The sequence below is a fragment of the Nothoprocta perdicaria genome, unplaced genomic scaffold (assembly GCF_003342845.1).
Source record: "Nothoprocta perdicaria isolate Ctin4 unplaced genomic scaffold, notPer1 scaffold_0, whole genome shotgun sequence".
Lineage (NCBI taxonomy): Eukaryota > Metazoa > Chordata > Aves > Tinamiformes > Tinamidae > Nothoprocta > Nothoprocta perdicaria.
The window spans coordinates 296,361-316,606 of NW_020454092.1; the positions used below are offsets into that span (position 1 = coordinate 296,361).

At 47.0% G+C, this 20,246-nt stretch overlaps 2 protein-coding genes across 2 annotated transcripts in view; both read right to left on the minus strand.

Annotated features, from left to right (window-relative positions):
* The window catches only part of CDCA7 (cell division cycle associated 7), an 8,349-nt gene extending 4,000 nt beyond the window's left edge, over positions 1 to 4,349 (minus strand). The window contains exons 1-6 of the mRNA XM_026034919.1: positions 4,327 to 4,349; positions 3,583 to 3,708; positions 3,098 to 3,208; positions 1,666 to 1,917; positions 1,284 to 1,361; positions 285 to 479 (exon numbers count right to left, since the gene is read on the minus strand). Coding sequence (XP_025890704.1) covers positions 285 to 479; positions 1,284 to 1,361; positions 1,666 to 1,917; positions 3,098 to 3,208; positions 3,583 to 3,708; positions 4,327 to 4,347 — 783 coding nt within the window. The 5' untranslated portion in view covers positions 4,348 to 4,349. The remainder of the gene's footprint in view (positions 1 to 284; positions 480 to 1,283; positions 1,362 to 1,665; positions 1,918 to 3,097; positions 3,209 to 3,582; positions 3,709 to 4,326) is intronic.
* Positions 4,350 to 9,806: 5,457 nt separating this feature from the next.
* MAP3K20 (mitogen-activated protein kinase kinase kinase 20) overlaps positions 9,807 to 20,246 on the minus strand; it is a 75,293-nt gene continuing 64,853 nt past the window's right edge. The window contains exons 16-19 of the mRNA XM_026042679.1: positions 15,731 to 15,847; positions 14,173 to 14,247; positions 12,961 to 13,111; positions 9,807 to 10,602 (exon numbers count right to left, since the gene is read on the minus strand). Coding sequence (XP_025898464.1) covers positions 9,980 to 10,602; positions 12,961 to 13,111; positions 14,173 to 14,247; positions 15,731 to 15,847 — 966 coding nt within the window. The 3' untranslated portion in view covers positions 9,807 to 9,979. The remainder of the gene's footprint in view (positions 10,603 to 12,960; positions 13,112 to 14,172; positions 14,248 to 15,730; positions 15,848 to 20,246) is intronic.

Below are 20,246 nucleotides of genomic sequence, written 5' to 3' on the forward strand. Positions count from 1 at the left end.
GGGGCAAGAACATATGAAATGGATGCAGCTTCAGCATCTGAAGCTATTAACCAATTAAGTGGTTACTGTTACTTGGGTGCTGCTGGAGGGCAAGAGGGAATCATTGCTCCAGAATGAGGGGCTAGGGTGAGAAGGAGAACATGCACAACATGCCGTTCTCTGTACTTCTTTCCAGTCCATGAAATATTCACAATTCGAATTAACTCTCTAAGAACTTTCAACTTTTTCATAAGAGACAGAAAAAAAAAATCTTCATTAGCTGAAGAACTAAAAGCCCCACATACCTCCAGGTACTCATCAGACACCTTTCTTCTTCTCACTAAGAAGTACCGATCATCCTCCTCATCATCATCTTCTGGTAAAGGAGTAGGCGGCCCTTCAATCAAGGACCTGGATCTTGTGTGTGGCCGAGAACTCCGGTCTGGGTTCCTCCTCAGAGCGCTTTTGGGAAGAGAGCGTCTTGGAAGTCGCTTTGGTGCCTGGATAAAATAACGAGAGCCCCTTATAGAAGGGTTCAAAACCAAAGTGACATTCCCTATCCCCACTATGCATTCCTTCCCTAAAACACAGTCCTTCTTCCTTTCTCCCCCAAAAGAATCCCTCTCCCTTTCCTCTCCAATCTCAGTCAGAAGAGAGAGGAGGAAAAAAAAAAAAAAAAAAAAAAAAAAAGGCAAAAGCATCCTTGGCAAATTCATCAAATTCATCCTCTAGAGTTTAGCAAGCTCCAGAGGAAGAGCCAGAGTGGCACATTTGTATCTCTTCTCTGCATGGACACAGTAATTCCCTCGCATAGCAGCAGGATTTAATCTGTGAAGAGCTGTCACTTTTATTGCTGCTCCCACCTTCACAAGGCTTTCAGGTAAATTAGCAGTGCAATTCTCAGCCTTATACCTTAAAGGGCCTAGTTGGGCCCAACGTCCTATTTTTCTCAAGACTCCAAACAGAAGGGATATTGAGGCCTGAACTTCAAAGCTCGGGCTGTCCCTCTCATCTCTCGTGTTTGCCAGGATCCATATTTGCTCAGGATCCTTTGAGGCTTGCTTGGCCTGTGCAGACAGCTAGGCCTGTATGAATTATATCTGACCAGTTTTATACTGACACAAATCAAAGAGACTTGCACAATAAGGACTTGCACAATTGCTTACTTGTTTAGTAAGTAATAAAATCCAGAGCTCTACTTTGATTTACTTGGCTTATTAAGTTTTTTATCAGAGAATCATGGTTTACAACATCAGAATTTGGCTCTCAAATCCGTAGACAAGTGCAGTAAAGTTTATACTTACATGACTGGCAACTGGCAATGATCTTCTGCCATCAAAGATACCCGAAACACTCTGCAACTCGGCCATTAGCTTTGCAAGCTAACAAAAGAAAGAAAAAGGAAGTAGAGTCTTAAGAAGACATTTATGTGCTATTAGACTAATAGATTAGGGCAACCTAAACAAACAGTAGGGCTTTAAAACCTGAATTTGTTTTTTCTCCTCCCCTAAATGACTATTCAGTCTATGGATTTTCACATGCCAGTGAACAAAGTATCAGACTGAAATCTTAGGAATATAAACTCCTTTTAAAGCCTTACTATAATTCTAATTACAGTTAATCTGAACAGTGAAGGAGAGCTGGCTACCTGTCAAGGAAGGGGATAAAGACAGACTAAGTACTTGCCATTGCTTTGTTTTCCTTTATGTTTAAAGCTCTTTTTTCTAAAAACATGGATCTCTTTTCTTCAGAGTCAGAATCTGAATCTGGATCAGGCACCGTCTCCTCAGGAAGAGAGTCCATCTCATCCTTTCTCCTTTTCGATCGCCGGAGTGGAAACTTCATAGCTACTTTTAGAGGAAGGGAACATTTCTGTCTTTGTCGAGTTATCCCATTTTCAGCATTTACATCATTCTCCTCTGAATCCGAGTCCAGCTTCTGTTAACAAACAAGAACTGAATTAAAGCACATAAAACCAAGTAAGTTGCTGCAATTAAATACAGTTTGACAACTCTGTAAACTTTGTATTTTGGGGAAGCTGGCATAAAAATGATATCCAGCTCAAATCTACACTTTCATTTCTAAGTTATAGGTCCTAGTGCTCTAAACCATGTAAGGGTGTGTGTGCATGTGAGAGACTGATAGATAGATATGGTAAAAGGCTGTCAGGGAGAGCTACCCTGTAAAACTGAAACGCACCAGAGAAGCTTGGTTTCTGTTGTAGCTGTCTTGTAGCCAGACTAGTGGTGAAGATGACTTCAGTTTTAGTAAGACTTAATCTTATTTTGGGTCACAGGTAAAAAGAGACTTTTTGCTTCATGTGTAGTTCAGCTTCAAAAGGCCACCTTTATTTGCGTGGGTTTTATCAGCACATACACACACTGAAGGTATGTGGTTCTGGCTTGCCCATTCACATATGGGTATTGATTCCTTTTCCTTCCTTATCTGTTGCCCCTTTGCCTCCTGCATGTTTCTTCACTGCTGAGACACATTAACTCAGGCACCCCTCCTCCTCCTCCAGCCAGGTGCTATTCCCTTGCAGTCATTCCTCAGCACGCTCTGAGGTCACGCCAGAAACTCATCCTATGCCACCACAGATGGTATCACCGCTCTCTGCTCTGCTCTTGGTCTTTTCAAGCAGTCACACTGCTCTTGCACTGGAGTCAAGGGAAGGCAGAGAGGGGGTTTCCACCTCCTCCTCCTCAAAGGGTTCAGTGTTTCGTGTGGCATTTCCTGCGGCACTGGGGAGCGCAGGGATCACCGCATGCCAATGAACACAGAGATCTCTCTCACGTTTGCTGCAGTCTCCGAGCCAGCACAGCGTTTGGCACCACGCAAACCAGAAATGCAAGAGTCTCTACTTGAAGAGGGAAATCCGGCAGGAGAGCGTCAGGATGTACTTCGAGATCTGTATGGCAGCTTTTGTTTTGGCCTTGCAGAGCTGCAGTGCTTCACTGATTTTTAGGGAGACAATAAACTACTTGGGCTGACACACTGGAATAGAAATAGTGTTTCTTTCTGACAACACTGTACTTCTAAGCTGAATTTGCTACTGCTTTTAATTAAAAATGCGCAAGAATTTATAATTGAAACCACAAATTAAAATCAACCATCTTACCAATGCATCCTGAATCTCGCTTTCTGAGAAGCCACAGAAGGATTCATCATCAGAAGCTTCATAGAAGATTTTTGCTAATTCTTCTGTAATATCTGACCTAAACTTAGCTTTCTATAAAGAATAAAACATATTTTATCAGAAGTTGTACAGAAAACGATTCACAGTTAAAGGCACACTATAAGCAAATAGCTTTTGTAATAAAGGGAAAAACAGTCCAGGGATTTACAAGTGGTTTCAGAACTGTGGTGGCAAATTATCAGGCATGTTAGGTTAGGTGACATTTCAAAGGCTGGAATAAATAGCTAATCTGCTTCCAACAATTACCACCTAGAAGCACAAGCAAAGTGAAATGAAATTACAGTGCACAGTGCAGATCTGTGACTATTGTACAAGAATGTAAGCAGAGCAAGCAGGCTTAATCACGCACAAGCACGGGGGTCATTACCAACACTGCACATTCCATTTTGTTCTTGTGCTGTACTTACTGTGTTTGCAAAATTATCGGAGCCAAAACTGTCACAACTGTCATCAGAGGATGAGGATGTTTCCATGGGAATCAGCTTCATGTTTCGGAATGCTGTGAAGTTCTTCCTTCCCAAGCAACCTTGTCTCTGCCAAAGAGACACGGCAACAGCACTGACATGGGAGATCCGCTGCGCCACGCTGCCCCGTTAAAGCAACCTTAACTTAAGGCTTAGGAGGCCTGAACGTTCTGGGACACTTAACACGCTTGACTATCATCCAAGTACCTTGAACTAAGGGGATTGCTGCTAGGAGAGACGTTTCCAAAGCCAGACATGGCAGTGAAGCCCAAGTAGCGTCCAGAGGCCACCATTATTCATTACTTTTAACGTGGGGGCAAATACTGGCTGCGCAGCGCAAAGGGCCGGGCTGCACATCCACATCTCCGAAACTGCCGCTTCGCTCGCCGCGGCTCCGCAGGCCCGAGCCCAGGGCCCCCCCCAGCACCGGCCCCCCCCCAGCACCGGGGCAGCCAGCGGCACAAGGCCCGGCCCGAGCCCCGCCGCCTAACGGCCGCAGAGTAACGGCCGTAACGGCCGCGCGACCACCCCCCACACACACACCTCGAGGCGCGACCCCCCCGCGCCAGCTCTGGCCGCGGAGCCGCCCGCAGCCCGGGACGCGGCTCCCTCCCTCCCTCCCGGGCCGGCGGCACGCGGGCTGCCCCGGGCAGGGCAGGGCAGGGCAGGGCAGGGCAGGGCGCTCACCTGCGGGCGCCGGGGGGCCATGGCGGCGGCGGCGGCGGCGGCAGTGGCGGGGAGCGGGCGGGCGGCGCGCGCCAACAGCACGAGGCGACTGACGGTTCGCGCCAAAGCGGCCGGGCCCGGCGGGGGGCGGGGACTGGGGGCGCTTTCCCGCGCTGCGTCCTGGCAGATGCAGAGCGAGCCGCTATCGCCGGCCCGGCCCGGTTCGTCCCGTGCGGCCCGCCGGGGCTCCGCGGGCTGCGCGGGGCTCTCGGGCCGCAGGGGCAGCCGTGCGGCGCGGCGGGTGCGGGAGCTCCCGCATTTTTTATTATTTTTTTTCCCGCGCCGCGGGTGGGGCATTTGTGGAGCTGCCAGGGCCCAACCCCGTGGCGCGAAACGCTCCCGGCCGTGGCGTGAAACCCGGGGCGCGGGGGGGGGAAGGAGAGGAGAGGAGGGCCGGGCTGGGCGCCCAAGGCCGCCTGTTCGCTCAGTGCTCTACAGGGCCGCACGTGTCGGAGCCGCCAGTTTCCCCCCCACTCTGAAGTTAATAATAAAACACTCCAGGCAGCAGCACTTGGGTTTTTCATGTGTCCTCCACTCCCTTCCCAAGGGAAGTGTTTCCCCCGGAGCAGGGTGCCACCAGCACACCATCTCGTGGCTCCTGGTCACACCAACCCGCACTGGGCATGGGCGCCTCCGCACAGCCAGGCACAGAAAATAAAGCTAAATGCAGACACCCGCACCCCCACCCCCTGCGGGGGGGTGCCCGGTGCCACCCGCACATGCATGCCCCGTGCTGGCACCAGGCCCGCGCTGGCCGCAGCAGCCACGGCCGAGGGCTCCGGGCCGGCGGCTGCCCTGAGCGCGTGCGGCGCGGCCGCCCTGCCTGCAGCCCCGTGCACTAAGCCCTTAATTACAGGCCGGCCGCGCGCCAGGGAGCCCAACCTGCCTCCAAATCCGCACAGCGGGAACGCCACCCATGTGGGACTGCACGGGGCTGCTCCTCGCTTGCAGTGTAACCTCATCCCTTCCAGGAAAAAAACACCACTTGGCAAACGCTGGAAAAGCCAATGCGCTTCTCAGCACAGCCAAGCCATGGTCCCGCATGGCTGCAGCCCCAGCCTGGCCCGTTTGCCATGGGCAGCGTGCTTGGTGCTCCTGACTGCCCCAGATGTGGGCTGGAGCACCAAGCGTGCTGCCTGTGGCGAGCGTGGCGGGGCGGAGTGGGGCCGTGGCCACCTGGGATTGCAGCTTGGCTCCATTGGGAAGCGCGTTGTCTGTCCCAGTGTGTGCAAAGCAGTACCTGTGGCACGGGGCGATAGCGCGAATCGCAGCACCTTAGAAAGGAGCAAGATTGCGGCCACTAATGACAGTAATTAAAAATTACCGCAAGAGCTGTCCAATCACCTCTTCATCTGAGCAAATTACAGTGTATTATTGCAGACGCTAGTGCAACAAAATGAAGCTAAACATGTTCTGCATTAAAATAATCAGACATTGGTTTATGATGTAAATTGTAAATTGGTAACCTATAACACGCTAATTGATCTTCTTTCGCTGGAAAGGTGTGTTTCTGTAAAAGATCTGATCAGGCAGATGTGTTTGTTCCCATGCCACCCTCCAGGGGCTTGTGCTGCTACAGGGGCACAGAGGTGTGCAGGAGGCAACCTGCCATCGGCTGCAGCCGAAAAGGGCATTTGTTCTTCTGCAGACAGGAGCCTGGCTGCTTTTGTGGATTTACTTTAATTAGAGCTAGACTGATAGAGTTTTAAGGAGTTTAATTTTTATGAAGTGTTTTTGTTCACTGTAGATGTTTGGCCTTGTACTTGGGTATGTGCAAAGTATCCTGGAGCACTAAATGCATTGCTAAAGACCTTGATCAAAAGTAGCTGTTGTTAAGGTGCAGCAGCTACTTCAGGGCCTCCAGCTCCCAGCCCGTTCATTCTCAGCCCTTGATTTGTATTTCCTTTAGAAAACACGGAACAAACCGGGTCACACGGAGGATCCCGCGGATGTTCTGCAGGCACGCGGCTGTGGGGTTGCGTAGCCGTGGGGTGGCTGCTGTGGCGGTCTGGCCCTTGTGTTGCTCTGCTGCGCGGTGTTGCGGGTGCCGACGTGCATGGCGGCCAACTGCCCCGCGCTGTGGGGCCCGGTGGTATCGCGGGGCCCAGTGACACCACGGGGCCCAACAGCGTCACGGGGCCCCACAGCGTTGCAGGGCCCGGTGGTGACGCGACGCCCGGCGGTGACACGGCGCCCGTCCTTGCGCCGCTCATGCGGCGCGGCAGACCCTCGTTAGCGGTGCGGCCGGCACTGGCTTCTCCTCCGTAACCTCCAACTTCCCGTGACAAACTGCTTTGAACTGCTAAGCTCTGGCACTTTATTAGTAAGAAAATTCTGTACAAACACTGTGTGTGGGGAGGTTTGCAGCAGGATTAAATCCCTCGCGGCTGACTCCGCTGGCTGGCGCCGGGGCTGCGCCCGAGGCCCAAGGCCCACGCGGCCGCGCGCGGGAGCCAGGGCAGGAACGGAGCTGGTTCCTGAGGTGCCTTCCCCACGCCCTGAGCACCGAGCCCCTTGGCTCACGCAGCGGCCACCTCACACTGTGGGAGGCCTGTGAGGTTCAGGAGGCCCAAGGGCCTGACTCCCTGAACGCTGCTTCCTGCAAGCCAACAAGCAGCAGGGATGGGCACTAGCAGCCATCCAGAAGCCCTGTGCCCTGGAAAAAGTCCCTCTGCCCCAGGAGAGCTGGAGTCAGAAGTTGCCTGCAGGAGTGGCAGCGCGTGGCAGTCACCGTCTCACGCGTTTGTTAAAAAGAAAAGGAGAACGTGCCTATGATTTCATAAGCAGTCTCTCCACTGGATGCAAGTACTCCTTTACTTCAGACATTCAGTTCTGAATTTTCCTTCGTGATTCTCCACTGTTTTCCTCATCCAATCCAGCAGCTATCGCTGAAGCTTGTGAGTCTGGAACTGTGGAAGAGGAAAGCACAGATCATGCTCAGCCCTTCCAGGGATTAAGGAAACAGCAACATGAGCACACCAGGCTCTGAAGAACAAAAGGAAAGAGAGCCAGGAAAGCTAGGGGTGGATTTCTGGTAATGATAGTTTCTGGTTGCCCAGCCAGCCATGGATGGGAGACGTAGTGCTACCGAGGATCTGCCCACGGACTGAGGGAATCATGTTCCTGTTCTTAGGGTGCAAATCTAGATAGACCGTTTTTTCACAGATTTGTGAGAAAAGGCTAGTTTGTTGGATTTGTTGACATGTGTTTGTCCAGTTTACCATATTGCTGTGCACAGCCTTCCAGGTGGAGGTGGCTGCAAGTTGGTAGAACATGGCCATAAATCACTGTGCTTAGGAAAGTACTGGGCGATGAAAGAGGCTCTAAAAGCACATTTTGCTTTATAAGTAATTATTACCAAGGACTAGATGTGTTGAGAGTAGTGGCAATGAGATGCAAAAGCCCATTTTCTGAGAGTTTTTTACTTACACGGAGTTAAGAAGAAAGACGGTCCAAGGGAGAATATATGAAATGTGTTTTGCAATTAAAAAATAAAATCACACTGGAAGTGGGAAATGTATGCAACTGTATTCCAATATGGTGGGTTTTTTTCAGGTGTTCAAAATGGTTTGTAACTGAATCATTTATTTCCTGCTATTTTAATAGCTCTGGTGCCACAGATGGGGCACACATTGGGGATGAAGATTTTTTCCTGACTAGTTAACTTACTGTTGCTTTACACAGCAATCCTGGTTTAGCAAGAGAATTTTTAATCAGTGACTATTGCATGATTGTTTAATTTTAATAGGCGTGATCAATACCATCCGCTTCTCCTTTAAATGCTAATGAACACTTTAATACAACAGATGTGGACAGACAGTACATTGCAGATTAAAATTAGGCACAGCACTAAATTGCTTACAAACAGCAGAGGAATCCTTTTTGGACATTTTGATAATCAGCTGCAAGCAGCTGATACATCTTGGATGGCCACTACCAGTCCACAGCCTCGCATGTCTGCTGGTAGGGCCTTTCTTCAGGCGCATGTAACTATGATCCTCATGTAACTATCATCCTGATGACCTCTAAGGACCTTTCCAGAGTCACAGTTTCTCTCTAGGCTTTGCACAGGCCCAAGTCAGGTGGCCAGATGATGCATCTCCAAATTTCACAATACAAGACTCAAGTCTTCTGGGTTGTGGAAAAGAAATGTCTAGTGTTGGGTGGCCTGTGTTTCCCAAATCAGTTGTCTGGTTTTCTCTGCATGAGTAAATCAAGGGTCAGAAATTGGGTTACTAACCCGCTTCAACCAATTTAAACCCATAACAGTGTTTGTTTCCATGCAGCTATGAATACAGCCCCGTTCACTTCTAGATAAAGCCCATTATGTTTTTCTGCTCTTAACCACTGCCAGAAGATACTTAAATGACAGCGCTGCAGTTTCTTCCAGTGACTTTACAGATGGTACCATGTGTTGCTTGGGGTTGAGCTGTCTTTTTCTGCTTCTCTTTTTTTTTTTTTTTTTCCCCTTTCCTTTTGCATCTTTGGAAACTTTATATATATATATATATATATATATATATATATATATATATATATACACACACATATATACACACACACACACACACACACACACTTTTATATATATTTTTTTTTCCTTTTTAATTGTGTGAAATCAGCTTGGAGTGAAAAGGCCAGCAAGAAACTTTGTGAAGTTTGTCTGCACCTGTGCCTTTGTTCTCAATAGAGCTGAAGACCACATTAATCACCAGCTTTGCTGACCTCCCCTTTACTACCAAAGACTGAAAGACAAAAGCAGCACAGTCTGGCCACATTTAAAAATTCAATTAAAAAATGCCTGCTGCCCAGGGATAAACATTACCACAGACCTCAGTAGGTTTAGATGAAACTATTACAAAGGCAATGTCTTCCTCTCTCTCCCTCTCTTTTCTTTTTCCAAGAGCACAAAGCCATTTTTTTCTCTTTCTCCTTGTGACAACTACGGATGTCACAGCATCTGCTCTGTGGTGTCATATACCTGGTGCCAGGGTTTTTCATAAAGAGAAGCATGAGAAATTCCAGGAAGGGGATGGCAAGCAGAAGTGAAGTCACTGGTCTGGGCCAGAAGAAAAGTCTCCATGCATGGCTGTGCTTTTCTGACTATGTTGACCTGCTAAAGCATGACCTCTTCCTCCAGCCCTGGCAGAAGCAGTTTCGGTAGTCGGTGGGGAAACTGCACACACGGCTGGACCTGATATCCAGAGAAAGAGCTGCAGGGAAATGAAGTAAAATGAAGAACCTGGTGTTATGGCACGCTGCTGTGCCATACTGGTTTTATTACTGAAATATTAAGCAAATTAACGGATATCCATTCAGCTAAGAACATGAGCAGCCAAAGGGAGGGGAGAAGATCGAATTAAAGGGATCTCTTCTGGGAATGAAAGCAGTTCCCATGACAAGGTGGGCATCTTTGGCCATTCCCATCCACGAGCAGCGCCCAGATCCGCGCTGCCGGGCAGGTGAACTGAGAGGTAGCGTCGTGACTTCAGTGCTGGGCACCAGCAGGAGGAAAACATTAAATAAAGGCACATGCATTCTCATTGTTTCACCTCAACCTTCTGTTAAATAAAAGGGAACAAAACTCATCGCAAACCACCCGCAGATTCCCGCCTCAGAAGAGTCTCCGTCCTCGCCAGCTGCCCCTGGCCCTCTCTCTGCCCGGCTTGCCGGCCGCCTGCCTGTGGGCCTTCTTGGAGTGCTGCACCTTTATCCAGCCTCCTTCGCCGGCCCTGCCCTCGGCCTCGCTCCTGCGGGGCATGCCCTCGCTCTGCAGCGGCATGCCGGGGATGGCCTTGGGCGCCGAGGCGGCCGCGTGCGGCGACCTCCGGTAGGGCCGGGCCGCGTGGCGCGGCGCCACGGGGGAGCTCGTGCCGCTGCGCCTGCCGTCCGAGGAGCTGCGCGAGGCGCCGCTGCGCGACGCCCGCTCCCGCTCCGAGGCCGTGTCCGAAGCCGTGCTGGAGTTGCTGCTGCCCTTCGAGTTGAGGTGGAGATTGGAGAGGTTTCTCACCAAGCTATGCGAGAGCGGGGAGGAATTTCTGGAATGGCTGATGGGGGTGAACTGGTAGTTGACGGGCCTGCGTGTCCTCCTCACGGCCGCGGCGTAGGAGTCCTGGCTCCGGAGGAAGGGCAGGTAGTGCGTGACGGTGGTGGGGCTGTGCGGGTGGCTGTGCTGCAGGGACGAGGCTTTCGCTATCTGGTGCATTCTCAGGGTGTTCATCCACTCGCTGTCGACGCCTGCGAGGGGAGAAAGGGAAACAAGGCCAGCTTTGTATGAGTTGCTGGAAAATGGCATTGTGGTTTACCTGAGGTGTGAGGCTTGGCCCATCTGAAGAATCACCGTAAATCTGACGCTGCCCTTTGCCTCCCAGCTTTACAGAAGATAATCCCAGGCTTGAGGATGTTCAGCATTACATACTTCAAAATGATGTAAATGTGTGTTATGCCAGTACAGATTATGGAGCTGAGACTAGAAAGTATTTATTGAATCATCCAGTGAATTTGTGCACTCCAGTGGGTTTCCACTCCCAAACATACCCACTGTTTGCAACTCAAGTGGGCTTTAAACATTTCCTGAGTTGCTCTTGGCCGCCTGCACAGATTTCTCCACAGCTTTCATTGCAAAAGAGCCTAGAGTCCTTCAGGACAACCTTGGGATATGAAGCTACCGAGCGGATACCTTTGCATACGCTTCAGCCACAGCTGAAGTGGCTAGCCCTCACCTGGCTTTCACAGAGAAAATACCTGTATTTGTAAGAAAGACGGTGAGGCAGTACACTCCATCTAGGATGGCATGGACAGAGAGCACTTAACTATGAGCTACCCATGGGGTTACGGTGCCCTCACCCCTGCTGTTACAGTCCCAGGATCTTAACGAAAGTTGTAGCTCCCAGAGATCAGACTGAAGCTCTGCTGAAAGCCAGCCCTGGGGCTGGCATGAAAGCCTATAGCAAATACAGTATCTCTAAATTTTTCATTTGGACTGTGAAAGCTGCCCTTTTTTTTTTTTTCATTTTATGGGTACAGCTGAGGCCAGGATCGCCTTTTATCAGAGGCCACAGCACTGGCCAAAAGCCCACAGGGAGCAACTTAAGTGATTTTGCTACAGAGAGATTTGAATGATTTGTCCTTAAAGATTGCTAATATCATTCCAGCAGAAAACTCTAACCCTGGCAGCTTGCAGCAGGTTAAATGTGACTGAAATGTTACTATGCACAGCAGAGGACACACAGCAGAGGAGATCCTCTGTCATCTTATTGCCGGTTTCCTGAGGAAAGCATTCCTCCAGTGCGAGTCCTCTGGCTCTTATTAGCAACACTGTCACTGCATCTCCTGTGGGGAGTTCTCAGAAAGCTGGTTACTAACTCTGTCCTTGTTAAGATTGCTCCTGTTAAGATGTAATGGATAGTCTCTTCCATTCCTCCTTTCCTCAGATTTTGCTAGAATCCCAAGAGATTTAAATCACTTCAACTTAATGTCAAATATGTCAAAAGAAAACTGTCTTTCCTGTCAAAGTATGACTGTGACATCTCCACAGCAGATAGCTCTGTCTGCACTGAGAGATGAACCTCCTTTCACAAAAAGACAGATGGGAATTGCCTTCTCTGTTTCTTAACCTCCCTCAAAGTCACAGTTTTAAAAGAAACGTGCATGGTGAAAGGTAATTTATAAATACTGTCTTCTCTGTCATGCCTCTCTGTTCCTCTACTGAGACTGTGGATGTAAAACACAGACTTTCTAAATCTGGAAACAGCAGGCTCAGGACAAAATCACCAGAGCTAATCTGCAAGGAAGACCTATCTTCTAGAACACGCTCAAGGTCTCACCTGTATCAGAAAACACAGTTTTGCTGTAATTGGATCAAGGCGCCATTCCACAGGAGTAAGATTGCCTATTTCAGGCATGTCTGTGGTCTAAACCAGCCTTCTTTATTCTTCAGGCCACTGTTCTACATTTGGCAGTAGTGGTATATAATCCAAGACATCCATCCTCCACTGACCAGTGTACCTTCTCCCAGCTCCTGTGCTGCCCTCTCAGTTGTCCCAACCCGAACAGTCATAAGTGAACTTTCCAAAGGACCGGGTCTTCTACACAGGAGGGCTAAGGATGGTAGCAAAAGTGTCTGTATTTAAGAATGATTCCTTCTGGGGGAAATCCCAGTTCACTTCGATGTGAAGCACTTGGGGTTTTGGAGCACAAGGATGTGAGTTCTGTCTCTGCTCACGATGTGCAACTGCAAGGGACCACAGCAGGCAAAAAGTGCTGTAGCTAATAATCATGAACTACTGGATGCATCCATACTGGACAATGGATACTGCCAGTATGCATCCATACAGGACACCCTCCTCAAATGCCACTGTGATATAGGCTACCTAACGGGTAGGTCATAGGTGCCAGGGGGCTCCTGCATGCATCCACCCTGGGCATCTCGGGCACCTCAGCACAGGCTGGAGCAGCAAGATGGGGCTCTGTCATCAGAACAGAGCAGCAGCCTTTGCTTTCTGATGTTCTCCCTGCTTGCACCTTGCCCTGAATGGCTGTGTGTCAGCTATACAGGCAGCAGCAGCGGGAGGCAGCGGGATTGTGGCGACTTACTTGAATTGGACCTGCTCCGAGAGTTGCCCTCCGAGTTGGGCAGGGAGGTCTGTATCCTGAGCTGCACCGCCTCGACCTCATCCTCCGCCTTCACCTTGCCCCAGCGGATACCCTGGATGTGCCGGGTGGTTTTGGGAGTCCTGACGTCGCTCTGCTCAGGAAAGAGCACCCAATTAGGATATAACACACAGCGATGCACAGTTCCTACCCGGGAACTTCCACTAGTGCCTGGGCAGCGGCAGCAGTTTGGGAAAGGAGTTGGTTTTGCAAAGGCACTTCAGCATCTCTCAAGTATTTTTAGACTCCAGATAATTTTGGCTGGTATTTAATGATTATGCTAAAAATGTAGTAGTGAAAAACTCTTTCAATTAATGTACCATGTGGAAAAAAGATCTGAGGGCATTTCTCAACACATACAGAATGTATTCTGATAGTTATATTAATGTGTCAAACAGACAGTGCTTTCTGCTAAAAGAGGCAGGACAAAGTAGGTATTTTTGCAGGGGTTCCCTCCATGATAACCTTCTTGGAGCAGCATGTGCCTCAGTTCTGTAGTAAGTCCCTGTGATTCCTGGGAGGAACTTCAGACTAAAAGAAACCTAGGGTTATTCTTCTTGCTACAGAAAACTACCATTCTTCACTTCTAAGCCTGGCAAACACGGTCCAGAATTTTCCTGTTTCTCCATCACCGCTTGAATCCTTGCCTCAGGACGGAGCTGGAATTTCAATTATTAGCCTCAGTGTGAAGCATGTCACTGGTCTTTATAAAAACACTTTTGTAAGTAACCACAATCTCCTTTTACAAAGGCTAATTTCTATCACATTAAATGTTGCTAAATTGTCTCCAGATTTTATTTTATTTTACTCTCCACTTCTTATTCTTTCTTCTCCTCTTGCCCCTGAGCTCTGCTAATTAGCTCTTTGCTGAAAAGGTAAAAAACACTGTCTCTCCAGGTAACGTCAGCAACGTTGACTATTACTTCAGGTAAAAGGAGTTTTCTTTCATAAGAAAAAGAGCTGTCCTGGCCAGGAGTCTGAGAACACGGTCTCTGTAGACCTAGTTCTGCCTTTGCTCTGAACCGTAGCTTTTACAGTCATTACAGGGTGCTAAGCCTTGATTAAGGGAAATAACAAAGTCGGAGGATACTATTTCAGCCTCTCCCATGTAGGTTTTATCTTGGATAAACATTTTTTTTGTTTGCTAGAACTTACCTCATATGTGACAATCCATTCTACAGACTGGCCTTCTTCAATTCCCAAAATCCATTTCTCCATTACAAATGGTGGCTGAAAAAAACAGGGGTGGATTTTTATGAGAGGTTCTTCATCTCCTGACTAAAATACTCCAAAGCTACATTTAGCTTTTGCCCGTTTTTCCATACTTGCCCATATAGTTAGCATCAATACATTTCTTAAAAAGCTACCAGACAAAGTAATATATTTTGAAATTATTTATTTCCTTTTTGTATATAAAAGGAAAGCTGAGGACAGCTAACTGTCTGTAAGCTACAGAACATGTCTATCTCATTGGGGCATCATCCTTTTTAATTCTTGTTCCCATGCAAAATTTGGTGAAAGAACTTCAGAAATGAGGAAGAAGAAATAACTAAAGTTTTGTGGAGATACTCACTTCAATAAAAAAAAGTATGTTAATCTTACTATGTCTGATGATTTTCTTAAACTTCTTTTTTTTGGTAAGGAAAAAATGAAAAAGCCCCAAATGGAAGTTTTAAAAAATTGAACAGTGGTATAAAAATGCAAATACTATTAATAATAAATAACTGTAAAGCTCTACAAATCACTAACTATAACAATATGAACATGCATAAAAAGGAATAGTTTTTATATTAAAAATATGTTTTGTCAACATATATTTTATATTTTCCCTATTATTCTGCCCAGGAGAATCAGACTCTCAATAATTTTAGTTCTCAAGAGGTTTCTTTTAGAAAAAATAACCAAAGAAGCCCTAAAATAATTGTTGCAGAAGGCATACCCAGCTAAAGCATTCAGTAGTTTTCTTTTCTTTTTTTTTTATTAGTGCACATTATAGCAGCATTCCAATTGGTAATCAAGCTGTATGCTTTTTCACTTAGAAATGTATTTTGGTAGCTAGTATCAAGTGGAGTAAAAAACAATAAAATAAATTAACAGCAAACACAGTGTCCTGTGCATTAGCAAAGCTTCTTTTGCTTATGTTAAAATCAGCAGATTCTGAAGGAAGGTTAAATGCCCAGTGGTGCTGAACTGCAATTGTTCAGTGCCACACTGCCAGCACCCAACGTGCTGATGGCTTTTTTGTCTTTGGAACCTGTCAGTGCACGAAAGTGGGAGATTAGAACCACATAAAAGTTCTCAAACCTTGTTAAAAAATAGAAAAAGAAGAAAAAAAAAAAAACACCCACACAAATCACATGAAGTTTCAAATTGGAACATTTAAATCGCTTTCTTCTCCTAAAAAGGAAAGTAATTTTTTGGACATGTTTTTCTTTAAAAGAGGTAATAAATTCAGAAGATATAACATGGAATTAAAATAAGAAAATATAAATTAATTCCATCGCTTATTTTTCTATTGTTAACATTATTGTCAGCTTAAAAGAAAACCAAAATACCTAACTCCTATTATGATACAAATTTGTTTAAAATGTGCATTTTATTTAAAAGCTGTCAAGAGACTGAGCTTCCACAAGCACAAAAGTCGACTGCTGTGGTATTTTAATGTCTTTGTTTGAGATCTGTGGATTTGTGAAAGCTTTAAGGCTGTAAATACCTTTGTCATCTTTAAAATCTCTACATCAGGTAGGTTAGTGTTGAATGTCACATCTTTTATGTAGGTTATTGCAATTTCATCCCCATCCATCTCCATGTACATTTTCCATTTACAGTCCTATGAATAATAATAATAAAAAAACTAGATTGTTAGAATACAAATAGTAAAAAAGAAACAAAACTGAAAACTGAAACAAACCAAAACCAGCAGAAGTAAAAAATAAACAATTTTTTTTTTAAAAGTATTTGCAATGTGTAGTTAAGATCTGCACATTTTTAAGTATTGATAAAGGGAACCTTTGGCCCCTCTTGTGACTGCGCTCCCAGCACTGACCGGTGCCTGTGGCGCGCGGCCTGCCCAGAGCGGGGCTGGAGACGGCAGCTCCGTTTCGGAGCGCGGCTCGAGAGGGCAGCGCCGTTTCGGAGCGGGGCGGGAGAGGGCAGCTCCGTTTCGGAGCGGTGCGGGAGAGGGCAGCGCCGTTTCGGAGGCAGGTTCGGCACCCGCAAGCCAAGGCGGGCAGGGGGGCAGGCCGGGCAAGCCGAGCCAAGGCTAAATAATGGCAGCCAGGCCTGTGAAAACGGACCAGTAAAGCCTGGGGCGAACGAGCAGAGGGTCTGTGAATGGCACTGAGAGAGTTGCTCAAGTCGGAACTAAGAGAACGGGCTGGTCACTACAGCCCAGCTGCTTCAGATATGAGTGTCCAGCGGGATCCTGCGCTGCCTTGGCTCCCCCTTCCAGGAGGATCGCTAGCTATAAGGGACCTCACCTTAGGAATCAGTAATAATGAACCTGGTAGAACAAAGCACTTCAAAGTGTCCTTAAATAATCCTGTGAGGTTAATCTGGGACCTGGCATTCAACACCACCCTTGGTGTGAGCCTGCAAGACGCCCACGCTGCTGGCCGTGTCCCATGGGTGCCTCCGTGCGGGCTCAGCACCGGGAGCAGCGTGCCACGGAGCCAGGAGGGTGATGGGCAGCAGGACATCTGAGACTGAGCTCTGCCGCCGAGCCAAGCAGCCAGCAGTTCACACTGCACCCACCAAGCAGTTTGGCCATGAGACACTGCTAGGTGCGTGCACAAAGCTCCTCCAAAGACGTGTTGCTGAGCGACTCCCTGAGGCCTGCAGTGAAACCTGCCCTGACCCATGGAGGCAAGGAAGACATTTCCTTCCCCTGAAGCTCCCTGTGGATGTCCTGGTGGACCCAGAGAGGTGTCCTGGTGACCCAGAGAGAGCTCTATGCTGCCCACCACGCAGGTGCTCCCTTACCTCACGTTAGCACAAGTAGTTGCCTCCTCAGCCCTGCTCACAGAATGCAAAGACTTTCAATGGGGACACAGATGGCCATTTAGGGCCAAGGGCTTGCATAAGCAGTTATTTGCACACACAAACGTAGAGCAGCCTAAAAAGTATCCATTTGTACATGCAATTATCTGCTAGTGTTTGCACGTGCATCTCTCATAAATGTAACTTAGGAGCTCAGCCCTCGAAAGTCTCAAAGCTTTTAATCAGACATTGAATCGGCAATTCTAAGATAAAAGAAAACTGGAGTATAATCATTTCAGAACCACAACAATAAATTATGCTTATGAAAGCATTTGGCCCTGCATGTCCATCTGTCCCCATTGAAAGCTTCTGCGCTTTGCGAGCAGAGTGGACGTGAGAGTTAATTTAAGCAACGCCACAGCGAGTGCTTCTGCGGGAAGGGATCTCAGCCAAGGTGCCAGGCCGCGGTCCCAGCAGCCAAGCTTAATGTGCAGGGCTGCCGCAACGCTTCACCTTCGTGTCCTGGTGGGGACCGCAGCTCTTCGCACACCTCTGTGCTGTTCCCTCAGGCTGTAGCTGGGGGTTCCCCCTGGCTATTCCTGGGCACACGCAGCACCAAACACCAGGCCCCCATGTCCAGTAAGGACTCGCACAGCCAAACAGCAGTGACGGAGTGAGTGATCTCTGGCCTCTTGCATTTCAAACTCTCTTCCTCATTCCGTGGCCTTCTTGCTGCCTGACTTTTTCCACATTTTCCTAAGCTGATGCTGTGTGTCTTCCCTAGGACCGATCTGCCCTGAGGCTCAAAGACGAAGCAGGGCAGTGCTTCCCTCACTGACATTTATTACTTTTTAAAAAACACCTAAGTCAAATAGAGATTATTGGTATAAAATATCATCACGTTAATGCTGCGTGTGTCGTGACATGAGACTACTGCAATGCACCCAAGAGCTGCAGCCCCTTCCTTCCTGAGGCACCTTGTTCCAGGCTCCCCTGGCTTCATAAATCTGGTGCAATGCAGTCACCCTGCAGACCAAATCTGACAAACCCGAGGTTATTCTAGTAAACAGTGCAAATCGAGCAACCTTGTCCGAAGGAAAAGTGAATATAACGGTAACTACAAGGCCCAGGGGTGCTGGGCACCTGGCAGCTCGCGGTGGCTCCAGCACCTCTCCGGCACAGCGGCACCCACAGGCACCCCCTGGGCACGGCAAAGCATGGGGCTGCCCCAACAGCTGGGGACACAGGAACCCTGCACAAACACCGCCTTCTCCTGCCTACAACTGCAGCTTTATAAAAGGAAATACACTCTAAAAACATCTCTAAAACCCAGCCCCCAGAGCTTCGGTCCTCGCCGCGTTCTCTCCCATCGCACAGCGCAGATAGAAGAGCGAATTGCAGCATTAAATGCGCCCTCAGTAGTCTCTCAAAAACACTCATTTTGTTTGGAAAGGTTTCCGCTTTGCATTTGTAAGGCTTTCACTTTGTAAAAACAGTCAGAGGAAAGGGAGAAAGGGAGAGAGAGAGACCAAAGAAAAATCAGAGAGAGAAGAAAAACGGAAAAGGAAAAGAGGGAGAGAAAGAGACAAGATGTAGAAAGGAAAGAAAGCAGGAGAAGGGAAAAGGAAAGGGGAAAAAAAAAAAGAAAGGAGAAGAATGGAAGAGAAAGATAGAATCCAGGTGACTTTAGAGTAAAGACACTTTGAAACTATATAAGATATACAGTTTGCTTCTTTACGTAAAAACTTGCTATTTTATTCACCCACACAGTAAATAATGCTAGATTTGTGTGCAGCAAAAAGGGACAATGTTTCCCTGATTTCCAATTAATTTGTAGGTTTTTATTTGGCAATGAATAGAAAAGATATGTTTAACCACTTAAGTCAAAAATTGGTTAGATTAATTGTATGTATTTCATTTCTTTGATGCATTGGAACCATAAGATTTCTTGGAGCAAGACTACATTTAGTGGGATACACTAACAATATGGGATGTAGGAAAATAATTTGGAAATGGTTGATTCAGAATATCTAGTTGATAAATATGTTTGAACAAGATCCTTCAAAAAAATTTCCCTGGACTTCTAGCAAATCAAATCTTAAAATACCTCCCAACACTTTAATGCTTTATTTTAATAAAAATTTCAGCTTTTTGATTAAAAAGAATGTAGTTTCATAACTGAGAGGTACAATCACTAAAACTCCGTGTGAAAAACAGGTCTGAGTAACATGATGACAATGCTAATAAATCAGCAGCCCCTGCAAACGACTGCAGAAACAGAAAAGCACAAACATATTTTGAGCCACTAGCCCTCAGCTTCAAAACAGCAAATAAGAACACTTTAAAAATTAGGTCTCCTGTGTACTGTGCTGAAAATACTCCCTTAACCCCATACTTACTAATGCCTGTAACAAAAAAACGAAAGAGAAATGAAGATCGAGCATAGGCTTTAAACAACAAACATGTCTCCTGCAACACCAGCTTAAAACTCTTGCTGGGGAGAAATCTTGTTTTTCAAGGAGGCCCAAATCCAGCATTCATTTTAAAATCAGTGGTTGCAATAAACTTTTTTTGTATGTGTGTGTGATTCAAGAGAAAAACAGGAACGGCACTGTAGCAGGCAACTGGATATTAAAAGAAAAATAAGATGTAACGCCAGATGAAACAAATAAGAAAAAAAAAATGTTGGTCATGCTGGCACTAAAAGTAGTAGCATGTTGATGATTTAGGTCCCCAGAAGCTCCTTTACATTCTTAGCTATTATCTATCTCAGCTGCTGAAACCTGCTGTTTTAAAGGCATTAGAGTTGAACATCTAGTGACAGCACTTGGGTTATTTATCATCATGTATCACCCAGCTACACTATATTTTATTATTCTGGATTTAAAGGCAGATAACACAATTATGGTTAATTTGCTTCTCTTCTTTATATATATAGTGTCATGACCCTCCGTGGCTTTGTCCCATGAGATATTTTTAACCAAAAAGAAATCCACAAGAAACTCTCCCTAAAAATTCCATTAATAACCTCTTGTAGCGTGTATAGGTTGCAGGGTCTGGAACTAAGAATGTTTTAATCTCTTCAGCAAAACAATGTCTCATAATGATGTACAGGACTATTGCTGCACTGATGAAGAATCATACATAATTCAGCACCTTTCACTTGGCACCACTGTGATATCCTCATTAGCAGTGGCTCACAGTGGCTGTCAGATGGTGTCCATGCGAATGCAGGCATTATATTGTCTTTG